The 12714-nt window shown below is 44.8% G+C and overlaps 1 protein-coding gene across 1 annotated transcript in view; it reads right to left on the bottom strand.

The window, feature by feature from the left end:
* Positions 1-3009: 3009 nt before the first annotated feature.
* The window catches only part of LOC134343791 (epiplakin-like), a 40738-nt gene continuing 31033 nt past the window's right edge, over positions 3010-12714 (bottom strand). The window contains 1 exon segment of the mRNA XM_063042524.1: positions 3010-12515. Coding sequence (XP_062898594.1) covers positions 8292-12515 — 4224 coding nt within the window. The 3' untranslated portion in view covers positions 3010-8291.

Genomic DNA, 12714 nt, shown 5'->3' on the forward strand with positions numbered 1-12714 from the left:
ACCCTGACTAAATATAAGGTGTTGTTCCTCCAACCTGAGCATGGCCTCATCACAACAGTGCAGGAAGCCATGGATGGACATATTGGAATGGGAATGGGAAGTGGAATTAAAATGGGTGGCCACAGGGAGATCCTGCTTGTTCTGGCGGATGGAGCGTAGATGCTCAGCGAAGCGGTCTCCCAATCTACATCGGGTCTCACTGGTATGCAGGAGGCCACACTGGAAGCACCGGACACGGTATATCACCCAAGCAGCCCACAGGTGAAATGTGGGAAGGTCTATCTCGGGCCCTCGATGGTAGTGAGGGAGGAGGTGTCAGGGCAGGTGCAGCATGGTGTTCTGTTGCTAGGGTAAGTGCCAGGAAGGAGATTAGTAGGGAGGGACAAATCAACCAAGGAGTCATGTAGGAGCGACCTCTGTGGAAAGCAGAAAGATGGGGGAGAGAAAGATGTGCTTGGTGGTGGGGTCCTGTCGAAGATGGTGGAAGTTCCAGAGAATTATGTGCTGGACATGGAGGCAGGTGGGGTGGTAGATGACGGCAAGAGGATCTCTATCCCTGATAACATGGTAGGAGGATGGGGTAAGAGCAGACATGCATGAAATGGAAGAAATGTGGTTGAGGGCAGCATTGATGGTGGAGGAAGGGAAGCACCTTTCTTTGGAAAACAGGAACGTCTCCATAAGACCATAAGATATAGGAGCAGAAGTAGGCCATTCGGCCCATCGAGTCTGCTCCGCCATTCAATCATGGGCTGATCCAATTCTTCCAGTCATCCCCACTCCCCTGCCTTCTCCCCATACCCTTTGATGCCCTGGCTAATCAAGAACCTATCTATCTCTGCCTTAAATACACCCAATAACTTGGCCTCCACAGCTGCTCATGGCAACAAATTCCACAGATTTACCACCCTCTGACAAAAGTAATTTCTCTGCCTCTGTTTTAAATGGATGTTCTTCAATCCTGAAATTGTGCCCGCTTGTCGTAGAATCCCCTACCATGGGAAGTAACATTGCCATATCTAATCTGTTCAGGCCTTTTAACATTCGGAAAGTTTCTATGAGATTCCCCTCTCATTCTCCTGAACTCCAGGGAATACAGCCCAAGAGCTGCCAGACGTTCCTCATACGGTAACCCTTTCATTCCTGGAATCATTCCCATGAATCACACTTCGCTGAACCCTCTTCAATGTCAGTATAACTTTTCTAAAATAAGGAGCCCAAAACTGCACAGAATACTCTGTGTGGTCTCACAAGTGTCTTATAGAGCCTTAACATCACATCCCTGCTCTTATACTCTATACGTCTAGAAATGAATGGCAATGTTGCATTTGCCTTCTTCACAAGCGATTCAACCTGGAGATTAACCTTTGCGTCTCTGCATTTTGAATTCTCTCCCCATCTAAATAACAGCCTGCTCATTTATTGCTTCCATCAAAATGCATACAATTTCCAACATTGTATTTCATTTGCCACTTCTTTTCCCATTCCCCCAAACTATTGTAGCCCCTGGTAAGCCTCAGGCTCGCTCAACTCGCTTTCGTCTAGGGGGAGCAGCCTTCAGCCCTGCCAAGCTGGGTAATCAAGTTTGTGTGGAGGCTGTGTGATGTACCCCACCCCGCCAAATAACAGACAGTACACCAATTGCAATTAAATTATTACACTTTATAACTCATACTTTGACTATGTAGATAGTAAAGGAACAAAATAGGAACTGTTTAACTGTTAAAAGAAAAAGGCACCATTATTATTAAGTAGTTTGTGCACACATCATTGGAGCTCTTACAGAACCGGGTCCCCCTTCCGCCAGTCGATGTCCGCCGAACTCCGCTGACCCTCGAATGGGACCACCCTCAGTGATTGATCAAACGCTCCACACGAATCTGTCCTTGTCTCCTCTCCTCGCCGAAGACCCTGGGCCTCGGACTCCCGCTTGGGGTCCGTTTCATCGCCCAGCTTACAGCATTATATCTCCCCTCTCTGTCCCCATCGCGTCTTCTCCCCAAAGCCCACGAAAAACAATAGCTTACAGACTCACAAGAAAGAATATCGTCTATCCCAATTGAATAGCAAATGAATACAATTCTCGTTATTAGTAATTATAACCCGAACAAGCTGCGAGAGAGAACCACTGTCTCAGCAGTTAACATCACAGAGAAGCCATTTTTATTATAACATAACAAAGAAGCCATTTTAATTAGCCTTAGCAGTAACATATAAGAAGAAATCCCTTACACTATCTAAGTCTCTCTGCAGTCTCTCTTTTTTTCTGGCTGGCGGCCAAGCTGTAGGAAACCATAGAAACTACAGCACAGAAACAGGCCTTTTGGCCCTTCTCGGCTGTGCCGAACCATTTTCTGCCTAGTCCCACTGACCTGCACATGGACCATATCCCTCCATACACCTCCCATCCACGTATCTGTCCAATTTATTCTTAAATGTTAAAAAAGAACCCGCATTTACCACCTCATCTGGCAGCTCATTCCATACTCCCACCACTCTCTGTGTGAAAAAGCCCCCCCTAATATTCCCTTTAAACTTCTCCCCCCTCACCCTTAACCCATGTCCTCTGGTTTTTTTCTCCCCTTGCCTCAGTGGAAAAGCCTGCTTGCATTCATTCTATCTATACCCATCATAATTTTATATACCTCTATCAAATCTCCCCTCATTCTTCTACGCTCCAGGGAATAAAGTCCTAACCTATTCAACCTTTCTCTGTAACTGAGTTTCTCAAGTCCCGGCAACATCCTTGTAAACCTTCTCTGCACTCTTTCAACCTTATTTATATCCTTCCTGTAATTTGGTGACCAAAACTGAACACAATACTCCAGATTCGGCCTCACCAATGCCTTATACAACCTCATCATAACATTCCAGCTCTTATACTTAATACTTCGATTAATAAAGGCCAATGTACCAAAAGCTCTCTTTACGACCCTGTCTACCTGTGACGCCACTTTTAGGGAATTATGTATCTGTATTCCCAGATCCCTCTGTTCCACTGCACTCCTCAGTGCCTTACCATTAACCCTGTATGTTCTAGGTTGGTTTGTCCTTCCAACGTGCAATACCTCACACTTGTCAGTATTAAACTCCATCTGCCATTTTTCAGCCCATTTTTCCAGCTGGTCCAAGTCCCTCTGCAGGCTCTGAAAACCTTCCTCACTATCTACTATACCTCCAATCTTTGTATCATCAGCAAATTTGCTGATCCAATTTACCACATTATCATCCAGATCATTGATACGGATGACAAATAACAATGGACCCAGCACTGATCCCTGTGGCACACCACTAGTCACAGGCCTCCACTCGGAGAAGCAATTCTCTACTACCACTCTTTGGTTTCTTCCACTGAGCCAATGTCTAATCCAATTTACCACCTCTCCATGTATACCTAGCAACTGAATTTTCCTAACTAACCTCCCATGCGGGACCTTGTCAAAGGCCTTACTGAAGTCCATGTAGACAATATTCACTGCCTTCTCTTCATCCACTTTCCTGGTAACCTCCTCGAAAAACTCCAATAGATTGGTCAAACATGACCTACCACGCACAAAGCCATGTTGACTCTCCCTAATAAGTCCCTGTCTATCCAAATGCTTGTAGATTTTGTCTCTTAGTACTCCCTCCAATAACTTACCTACTACCGACGTTAAACTTACTGGCCTATAATTTCCTGGATTACTTTTTGATCCTTTTTTAAACAACGAAACAACATGAGCCACTCTCCAATCCTCCGGCACCTCACCTGTAGACAGTGACATTTTAAATATTTCTGCCAGGGCCCCCGCAATTTCAACACTAGTCTCCTTCAAGGTCCGAGGGAACACCCTGTCAGGTTTCTTCAACACTACCCGCTTCTCCACCTATCTTTGTATCATTGGCAAATGTTAGCCACAAATCCATTAATCCCATAGTCCAAATCATTGACATACAGGTCTCCATTGTCTTAGAATGAAAAGTCTTATCCTGAGAGCAGGTGTGGTGGAGATGGAGGATTAGAGAGAAGAAGTGGATGGGGAGAGGTATAGTCCAGGTAGCTGTGAGAGTCTGTGCATTTAAAATAGACAATAGTAGATAAACTGTCTTCAGAGATAGTGAGATCGAGAAAAGGGAGGGAGGTGTCGGAAATGGACCAATTAAATTTGAGGGCAGGTTGGAAGTTGGAGGCAAAGTTGATGAAGTCAATGAGCTTGGCATGGGTGCAGAAAGCAGCACCAATGCAGTCGTCAATGTAGTGTAGGAAAAGTGGGGGACAGACACCAGTGTAGGCTTGGAACATAGACTGTTCCATGTAACTGACAACAAGGTAGGCAAGGCTGGGACCCATGCGAGTGCCCATGGCTATACCTTTCATTTGAAACAAGTGGAAGGAGCCAAAGGAGAAATTATTAAGAGTAAGGACAAGTTCTGCTAGATGGAGGGGAGTGGTGGTGGAGGGAACTGGTTGGGTCTGGTGTCCAGAAAGAAATGGAGAGCTTTGAGGCTTTCCTGGTGGATGATGGAGGTGTACGGGGACTGGACATCCATAGTGAAATTAAGTTGCGCTGCAATTACATTGCTTCCTCAGCACTACCTACCCCTCCACCTATCTTCGTATCATCCACAAACTCTGCCACAAAACCATAAATTCCATTGTCTAATTCATTGTCAAACAAATGATAAGTAGCAGTTCCCAATACTGGCCCTCAGGAACACCACTAGTCACTGGCAGCCAACCAGAAAAGGCCAAGGGTTGATAGCTATAATTTATAAATGGATATTGAATTCACGAATGATATCTAACGATAAAATTAAAGGCGCCTGGGAATTGGAAGTTCAAGAGTCATTTTCAGATGATCAATGGAGTAAAATTCTTCATTTGGTTAATAATTCATCTACTTGTGCCTGTCATTCCTTGATACAGTTCAAGATAGTGCATCGGGCCCATATGTCAAAGGATAAACTAGCACATATTTTTTCCAACATCAATCCTATTTGTGACAGATGTAATATTGAGGTGGCCACTTTAACTCATATGTTTTGGTCTTGTATAAAGCTAGACAATTTTTGGAGAGATATTTTTAAAACATTATCAAAAGTCTTGAATCTGGACCTACAACCTAATTTACTTAAGGCAATCTTTGGGATTACCCCATCGAAACCAGGAAATATTCCTGTTTCTGCTCAACGTATGATAGCCTTTTCAACTATATTGGCTAGGAGAGCCATTTTACTGAAGTGTAAGGATTCTAATCCACCTACTGTCTTTTATTGGCTTTCCTCCATTATGTCCTGTTTAAGTTTAAAGAAAATAAGAAGTCAGACATTTGATACATCCTTTAAATTTGAGCAAATCTGGTGACCTTTTATTCAATATTTTCATTTGATTTGATTTATTACTCTTCCAATTTTTTTTTTTTCCGAAGTTTTAGATTTGATCAGAAAGTCTTTCATTTTCTTTTCTGGTCATATCCTCAGAATGGACTGCCCAGTCCCTTTTTTGTACAGTGCAGTAGTTTTCTTTTCCTTATTTAAAATTCAAAGTTTTTTTCTTTCCTCTTTATGAACTGATAAGAGGAGAATTGCTGTTTTCTCTTTTATTGTATATTATACACTAGCTTAACACTATCTATGATTTTGATGATTATTTTAATCTCTGTATGGTTATTGATATATATTTGAGATAATTCTCCTCTTGTTTGTATTTATGTTCCTTTTAAATCAATAAAAAGATTAATAAAGAAAGAAAAGGCCGCTTCTATTCCCACTTGCTGCCTCCTGCCTAGCAATCATTCCACTATTCACCCCAGTATCTTTCCTATAATGCTTTCGGATTTTACTTTGTGTGGCGCCTTATCAAATGCCTTCTGAAAATCCAAGTAAATGACATCCACTGCATCTCCTTTGTCCATTCTGCTTGTTACTTCTTCAAAGAACTCTAACAGATTTGTGAGGCAAGATTTCCCTTTACATACTGACTTTGACTTATTTTATCATTAGTGTCCAAGTACCCCGAAACCTCATCCTTAATAATAGACTCCAACACTTTCCCAACCACAGAGGTTAGGCTAACTCACCTATAATTTTCTTTCTTTTGCCCTCCTCCCTTCTTAAAGAGTGGGGAGTGACATTTACAATCTTCCTGTCCTCCACGACCATGCTAGAATCAAGTGATTCTTGAAAGATCATGACCAATGCATCCATTATCTCTTCAGCAACCTCTCTCAGGACTTTGGGATGTTGTCCATCTGGCCCAGATGACATCCACCTTAAGACCTTTGAGTTTGCCTAGCACTTTTGCCTAGCAGTGGCATTCACTCCTACTCCCTTACACTCACAGACCTCTGGCACACTGCTAGTGTCTTCCACAGTGAAGATTGTTGAAAAGTACCCATTAAGTTCATCTGCCATTTCTTTGTCTCCCATATCTCACCAGCATCATTTTCTAGTGTTCCAATATCATCTCTTGCCTCCCTTTCACTCTTTACATAACTGAAAATACTATTAATATCCTGCTTTATATTACTGGCTAGTTTGCCCTCATATTTTATCTTTTTCCTACTTATAGCATTTTTAGTTGCCTTTTGTTGGATTTTAGAAGCTAGAGTTCAGGAAAATGAGGGGAGAGCGTATAGGTGATATGCAATGGTGAGGGGTGTAGACAGGGCAAATACTTGCAGGGCTTTCCCCCTCGTGTTGGGTGGGACTTAAACTAGAGGTCATAGTCACAGAGTTATGAGGCAAAATATTTGATGGGAAGTCTGAGTGGGAACTTCTTCACTCAGCGGCTGTTGCGAGTGTGGAACGATTTGCCAGCGGAAGTGGTAACTGTGGGCTGAGTTGTATCATTTAAGAAATGTTTGGATAGGTACATGGATGGGAGGGGGTTTGAGCAGTGTGGTTTTTGTCAGTGTAGATTGGACAATGCAGAAGATCAAGTCGGCAATGTCCTCTTTCTCAATGGTAGTGCATATGCCTCTACAGTTTATTGACTACACTTCTGCCTTTAGTACTACAATTAAAAATTTAACTACCAAAATCCTAGACCTGGGGTGTCAATGCCTCCCTCTGCAACTGGATCCTTAACTTCCTGACCAACAGACTACAACCATTCAGGATTTGCAGCAACAGCTCAACTACAATTATTCTCAACAATGTTACCCCATACGGCTGTGTTGTCACATCCCCCAGCTCGTCCCCTGTATACTCATTACTCTGTGGCCATATTGTGCTCAAACCCCATCTCTAACTTGGCAGATAATACCACCGTAGTCACCATATTTCAAATAATGATTCCGAGTACAGGAAGGAGGCAGATAGCTTAGTGTCATTTGTCATGAAAAAGGAGCTGGTCACTGACTTCAGAAAGTGGGTGGGGGGAAGAGCACCTGCTGCTGTCTACATCAATGATCTTAATGCTGAGAGGGTCGAGGGCTTCAAGTTCCGACAAGTAAACATCACCAACAACCTGTCCATTACTCAGTGCAACGACTAAAAAAGCTCAGCAATGTCTTTACTTCCTCAGGAAGTTCAAGAAGTCTGGCATGTCTGTCAACACTGAGTCACTTACGATTCACCACAGAAAGCACCAGATCAAGATGGACGACAGCTTCGGACGGCTTTGAAAATTATTGCAGGAGCAGGAAATCAGGCTCTGTTTACACTTGCTGAAGCAGTCAGCATAACCAAAGACCTCAACGAGCCTGGATTTTCTTGCTTCCAATTGCCAAATCTGACTGTATACCTCCTTTCTTTTGCTGACCACAGACTCCATATATGTCAATGGCCTGAACTCCCCAAAGCTGTCCACATTACCCTGCACTCCAACAGGATCATGCTGGACCTGTACAACACAGAAGGTCAGAATGGATCTGCACAAAATGAACAGAAGTCATATTACAATCAACTTCTCTCGCTGCTGCTGAACCAACTTATTTGCCTCTTTCTCAGTTCTGAGGGAAATTCTTTCCGTGATTGTGGCAGGACAATGACTATTGAAGTATCTCCATGCTAATTATATTGGGGGTTTAAATGAAATGTGCTAAAGTCCTCATCTGTCTCATATCAGATCTGGAGTCAGGTGAGAGGGACAATGTGAATGAAAAGAGAAAGAGAGGAGAGGAAAATTAGACAATAGAGCACATGGGCAAAGTCAAAGAAGGATCAGTCATCCCATTGAAGAGGGGCAGATAAGATCTTAGGACTGCAGACTTATGGCATGGGGCATGACAAGGAATTAATTAAAATTATACAGTCCATTTAAACAGTAGTACCTAATCATAATAATAATGTCAAGATTATTCAACTATTTATCTTCTCAGTAACAAAAAACACAGATCTGTCATGGGATCCTTAATACATTTCTGCTTCAGCTGCAGATAGGTCAGATTCTCCTTGGTGTTGGGGTCGAAGAATCCCTTGGTGTCATCTCCTTCATCAGCCAGAATCTTGTTCATCTCCTCATCAAACATCCCTCTCCTGAACGCTACATCGACAGGCAGGCGATGACTGTGTACCGGGTCAATTATGCCCCCCGTGGCAATCTGTGCCTCCAGCAGGCGAATCCCATGATCCTTGATGATCAAATCCTTCTTCAGAGCCTGGAACAAGGAGATGATGTTGCCGGTGTAGGGGTCTTTGTATCCAGTGACTGCTCTTTCTGCAGACAGCAGCTTCTCATGGAGCTCTTTTCCAATGAGCCCGTTCTTAACTGCCTCATCCACTGTGAGCTTCATGTTCTTGACTGGGTCAATGACAAAGCCAGTCGCCGCCTGAGCTTCCAGCAGGATTAGGGCTGTTCCAGGCATCAGTAGGCGTTTCTTCATGGCTTGGTAGATGCTCATCTTCTCATTGGTTGACTCCACCATGACCCCGGCGATGCTGTCTGATCCCTTGAGATAGATCTTCACTGACTCCAACTCACTGACTTCTTGCACAGTCTTCTTCCCCTCCTTCAGATCCAGCAACGTTGCCTCATCAATAACCTCTGACTCCACCAATTCCTGCAGGGAAATATCTGCTCGGAGACCGCTGAAGGTGACTGAGGTGTCCAAATGGCTTTGTCTTGCCTCAACTCTTTTGGTGATGGTTGTGATCACCGTCGCCATATCAATCTCCTTCCTGTTATACCTATCAATCAATGATATGCGCTCCTCTTCAGTGAAGAGCTTAGAATGAAGAAGACACCACAGCGTGAAGGTGAGAGTTGTCTTTCGAAAAGCGGCTTCAGTCTCTTCTGCAGTGTAGAGCACAGGGCTCTGACGCGGCACAGCAACAGAGGGACTCACAGCATTAGCCTAGCTTTGTGTTTGCTCAATAACGGTCGTTATTTTTGTTATGATGGTCTTTATGTCAACTTCCCTCAATCCGTACATCTCCATCAGCTCCTTCCTCTTCTCCTCTGTGAAATACTCAGAGTGCAGCATTTCCCAAATTGAGATGGATCTGCCTTTGAACTTGCCACATGATACAAACATGGTCTCCTTCTGAAATGCGCTCATTATTTCATCAGTGGTGTATCCCTGGCAATTCTTCACGCTTCCATCTAATATCTTCAGTAAGCATAGGCCTGTGTCCTTGTCACTCACACATCTCTGCTTCAGCTGTAGATAGGTCAGATTCTCCTTGGTGTTGGGGTCGAAGAATCCCTTGGTGTCATCTCCTTCATCAGCCAGAATCTTGTTCATCTCCTCATCAAACATCCCTCTCCTGTACGCCACATCGACAGGCAGGCGATGACTGTGTACCGGGTCAATTATGCCCCCCGTGGCAATCTGTGCCTCCAGCAGGCGAATCCCATGTTCCTTGATGATCAAATCCTTCTTCAGAGCCTGGAACAAGGAGATGATGTTGCCGGTGTAGGGGTCTTTGTATCCAGTGACTGCTCTTTCTGCAGACAGCAGCTTCGCATGGAGCTCTTTTCCAATGAGCCCGTTCTTAACTGCCTCATCCACTGTGAGCTTCATGTTCTTGACTGGGTCAATGACAAAGCCAGTCGCCGCCTGAGCTTCCAGCAGGATTAGGGCTGTTCCAGGCATCAGTAGGCGTTTCTTCATGGCTTGGTAGATGCTCATCTTCTCATTGGTTGACCCTACAAGGATGCCGGCGATGCTGTCTGATCCCTTGAGATAGATCTTCACTGACTCCAACTCACTGACTTCTTGCACAGTCTTCTTCCCCTCCTTCAGATCCAGCAACGTTGCCTCATCAATAACCTCTGACTCCACCAATTCCTGGAGGGAAATATCTGCTCGGAGACCGCTGAAGGTGACTGAGGTGTCCAAATGGCTTTGTCTTGCCTCAACTCTTGTGGTGATGGTTGTGATCACCGTCGCCATATCAATCTCCTTCCTGTTATACCTATCAATCAATGATATGCGCTCCTCTTCAGTGAAGAGCTTAGAATGAAGAAGACACCACAGCGTGAAGGTGAGAGTTGTCTTTCGAAAAGCGGCTTCAGTCTCTTCTGCAGTGTAGAGCACAGGGCTCTGACGCGGCACAGCAACAGAGGGACTCACAGCATTAGCCTGGCTTTGTGTTTGCTCAATAATGGTCGTTATTTTTGTTATGATGGTCTTTATGTCAACTTCCCTCAATCCGTACATCTCCATCAGCTCCTTCCTCTTCTCCTCTGTGAAATACTCAGAGTGCAGCATTTCCCAAATTGAGATGGATCTGCCTTTGAACTTGCCACATGATACAAACATGGTCTCCTTCTGAAATGCGCTCATTATTTCATCAGTGGTGTATCCCTGGCGATTCTTCATGCTTCCATCTAATATCTTCAGTAAGCATAGACCTGTGTCCTTGTCACTCACACATCTCTGCTTCAGCTGTAGGTAGGTCAGATTCTCCTTGGTGTTGGGGTCGAAGAATCCCTTGGTGTCATCTCCTTCATCAGCCAGAATCTTGTTCATCTCCTCATCAAACATCCCTCTCCTGTATGCCACATCGACAGGCAGGCGATGACTGTGTACCGGGTCAATGATGCCTCCTGTGGCAATCTGTGCCTCCAGCAGGCGAATCCCATGATCCTTGATGATCAAATCCTTCTTCAGAGCCTGGAACAAGGAGATGATGTTGCCGGTGTAGGGGTCTTTGTATCCAGTGACTGCTCTTTCTGCAGACAGCAGCTTCGCATGGAGCTCTTTTCCAATGAGCCCGTTCTTAACTGCCTCATCCACTGTGAGCTTCATGTTCTTGACTGGGTCAATGACAAAGCCAGTCGCTGCCTGAGCTTCCAGCAGGATTAGGGCTGTTCCAGGCATCAGTAGGCGTTTCTTCATGGCTTGGTAGATGCTCATCTTCTCATTGGTTGACCCTACAAGGATGCCGGCGATGCTGTCTGATCCCTTGAGATAGATCTTCACTGACTCCAACTCACTGACTTCTTGCACAGTCTTCTTCCCCTCCTTCAGATCCAGCAACGTTGCCTCATCAATAACCTCTGACTCCACCAATTCCTGGAGGGAAATATCTGCTCGGAGACCGCTGAAGGTGACTGAGGTGTCCAAATGGCTTTGTCTTGCCTCAACTCTTGTGGTGATGGTTGTGATCACCGTCGCCATATCAATCTCCTTCCTGTTATACCTATCAATCAATGATATGCGCTCCTCTTCAGTGAAGAGCTTAGAATGAAGAAGACACCACAGCGTGAAGGTGAGAGTTGTCTTTCGAAAAGCGGCTTCAGTCTCTTCTGCAGTGTAGAGCACAGGGCTCTGACGCGGCACAGCAACAGAGGGACTCACAGCATTAGCCTGGCTTTGTGTTTGCTCAATAATGGTCGTTATTTTTGTTATGATGGTCTTTATGTCAACTTCCCTCAATCCGTACATCTCCATCAGCTCCTTCCTCTTCTCCTCTGTGAAATACTCAGAGTGCAGCATTTCCCAAATTGAGATGGATCTGCCTTTGAACTTGCCACATGATACAAACATGGTCTCCTTCTGAAATGCGCTCATTATTTCATCAGTGGTGTATCCCTGGCGATTCTTCATGCTTCCATCTAATATCTTCAGTAAGCATAGACCTGTGTCCTTGTCACTCACACATCTCTGCTTCAGCTGTAGATAGGTCAGATTCTCCTTGGTGTTGGGGTCGAAGAATCCCTTGGTGTCATCTCCTTCATCAGCCAGAATCTTGTTCATCTCCTCATCAAACATCCCTCTCCTGTATGCCACATCGACAGGCAGGCGATGACTGTGTACCGGGTCAATGATGCCTCCTGTGGCAATCTGTGCCTCCAGCAGGCGAATCCCATGTTCCTTGATGATCAAATCCTTCTTCAGAGCCTGGAACAAGGAGATGATGTTGCCGGTGTAGGGGTCTTTGTATCCAGTGACTGCTCTTTCTGCAGACAGCAGCTTCGCATGGAGCTCTTTTCCAATGAGCCCGTTCTTAACTGCCTCATCCACTGTGAGCTTCATGTTCTTGACTGGGTCAATGACAAAGCCAGTCGCTGCCTGAGCTTCCAGCAGGATTAGGGCTGTTCCAGGCATCAGTAGGCGTTTCTTCATGGCTTGGTAGATGAGCATCTACATCAATGATCTTAATGCTGAGAGGGTCGAGGGCTTCAAGTTCCGACAAGTAAACATCACCAACAACCTGTCCATTACTCAGTGCAACGACTAAAAAAGCTCAGCAATGTCTTTACTTCCTCAGGAAGTTCAAGAAGTCTGGCATGTCTGTCAACACTGAGTCACTTACGATTCACCACAGAAAGCACCAGATCAA

The sequence above is a fragment of the Mobula hypostoma genome, chromosome 3, assembly GCF_963921235.1.
Source record: "Mobula hypostoma chromosome 3, sMobHyp1.1, whole genome shotgun sequence".
Lineage (NCBI taxonomy): Eukaryota > Metazoa > Chordata > Chondrichthyes > Myliobatiformes > Myliobatidae > Mobula > Mobula hypostoma.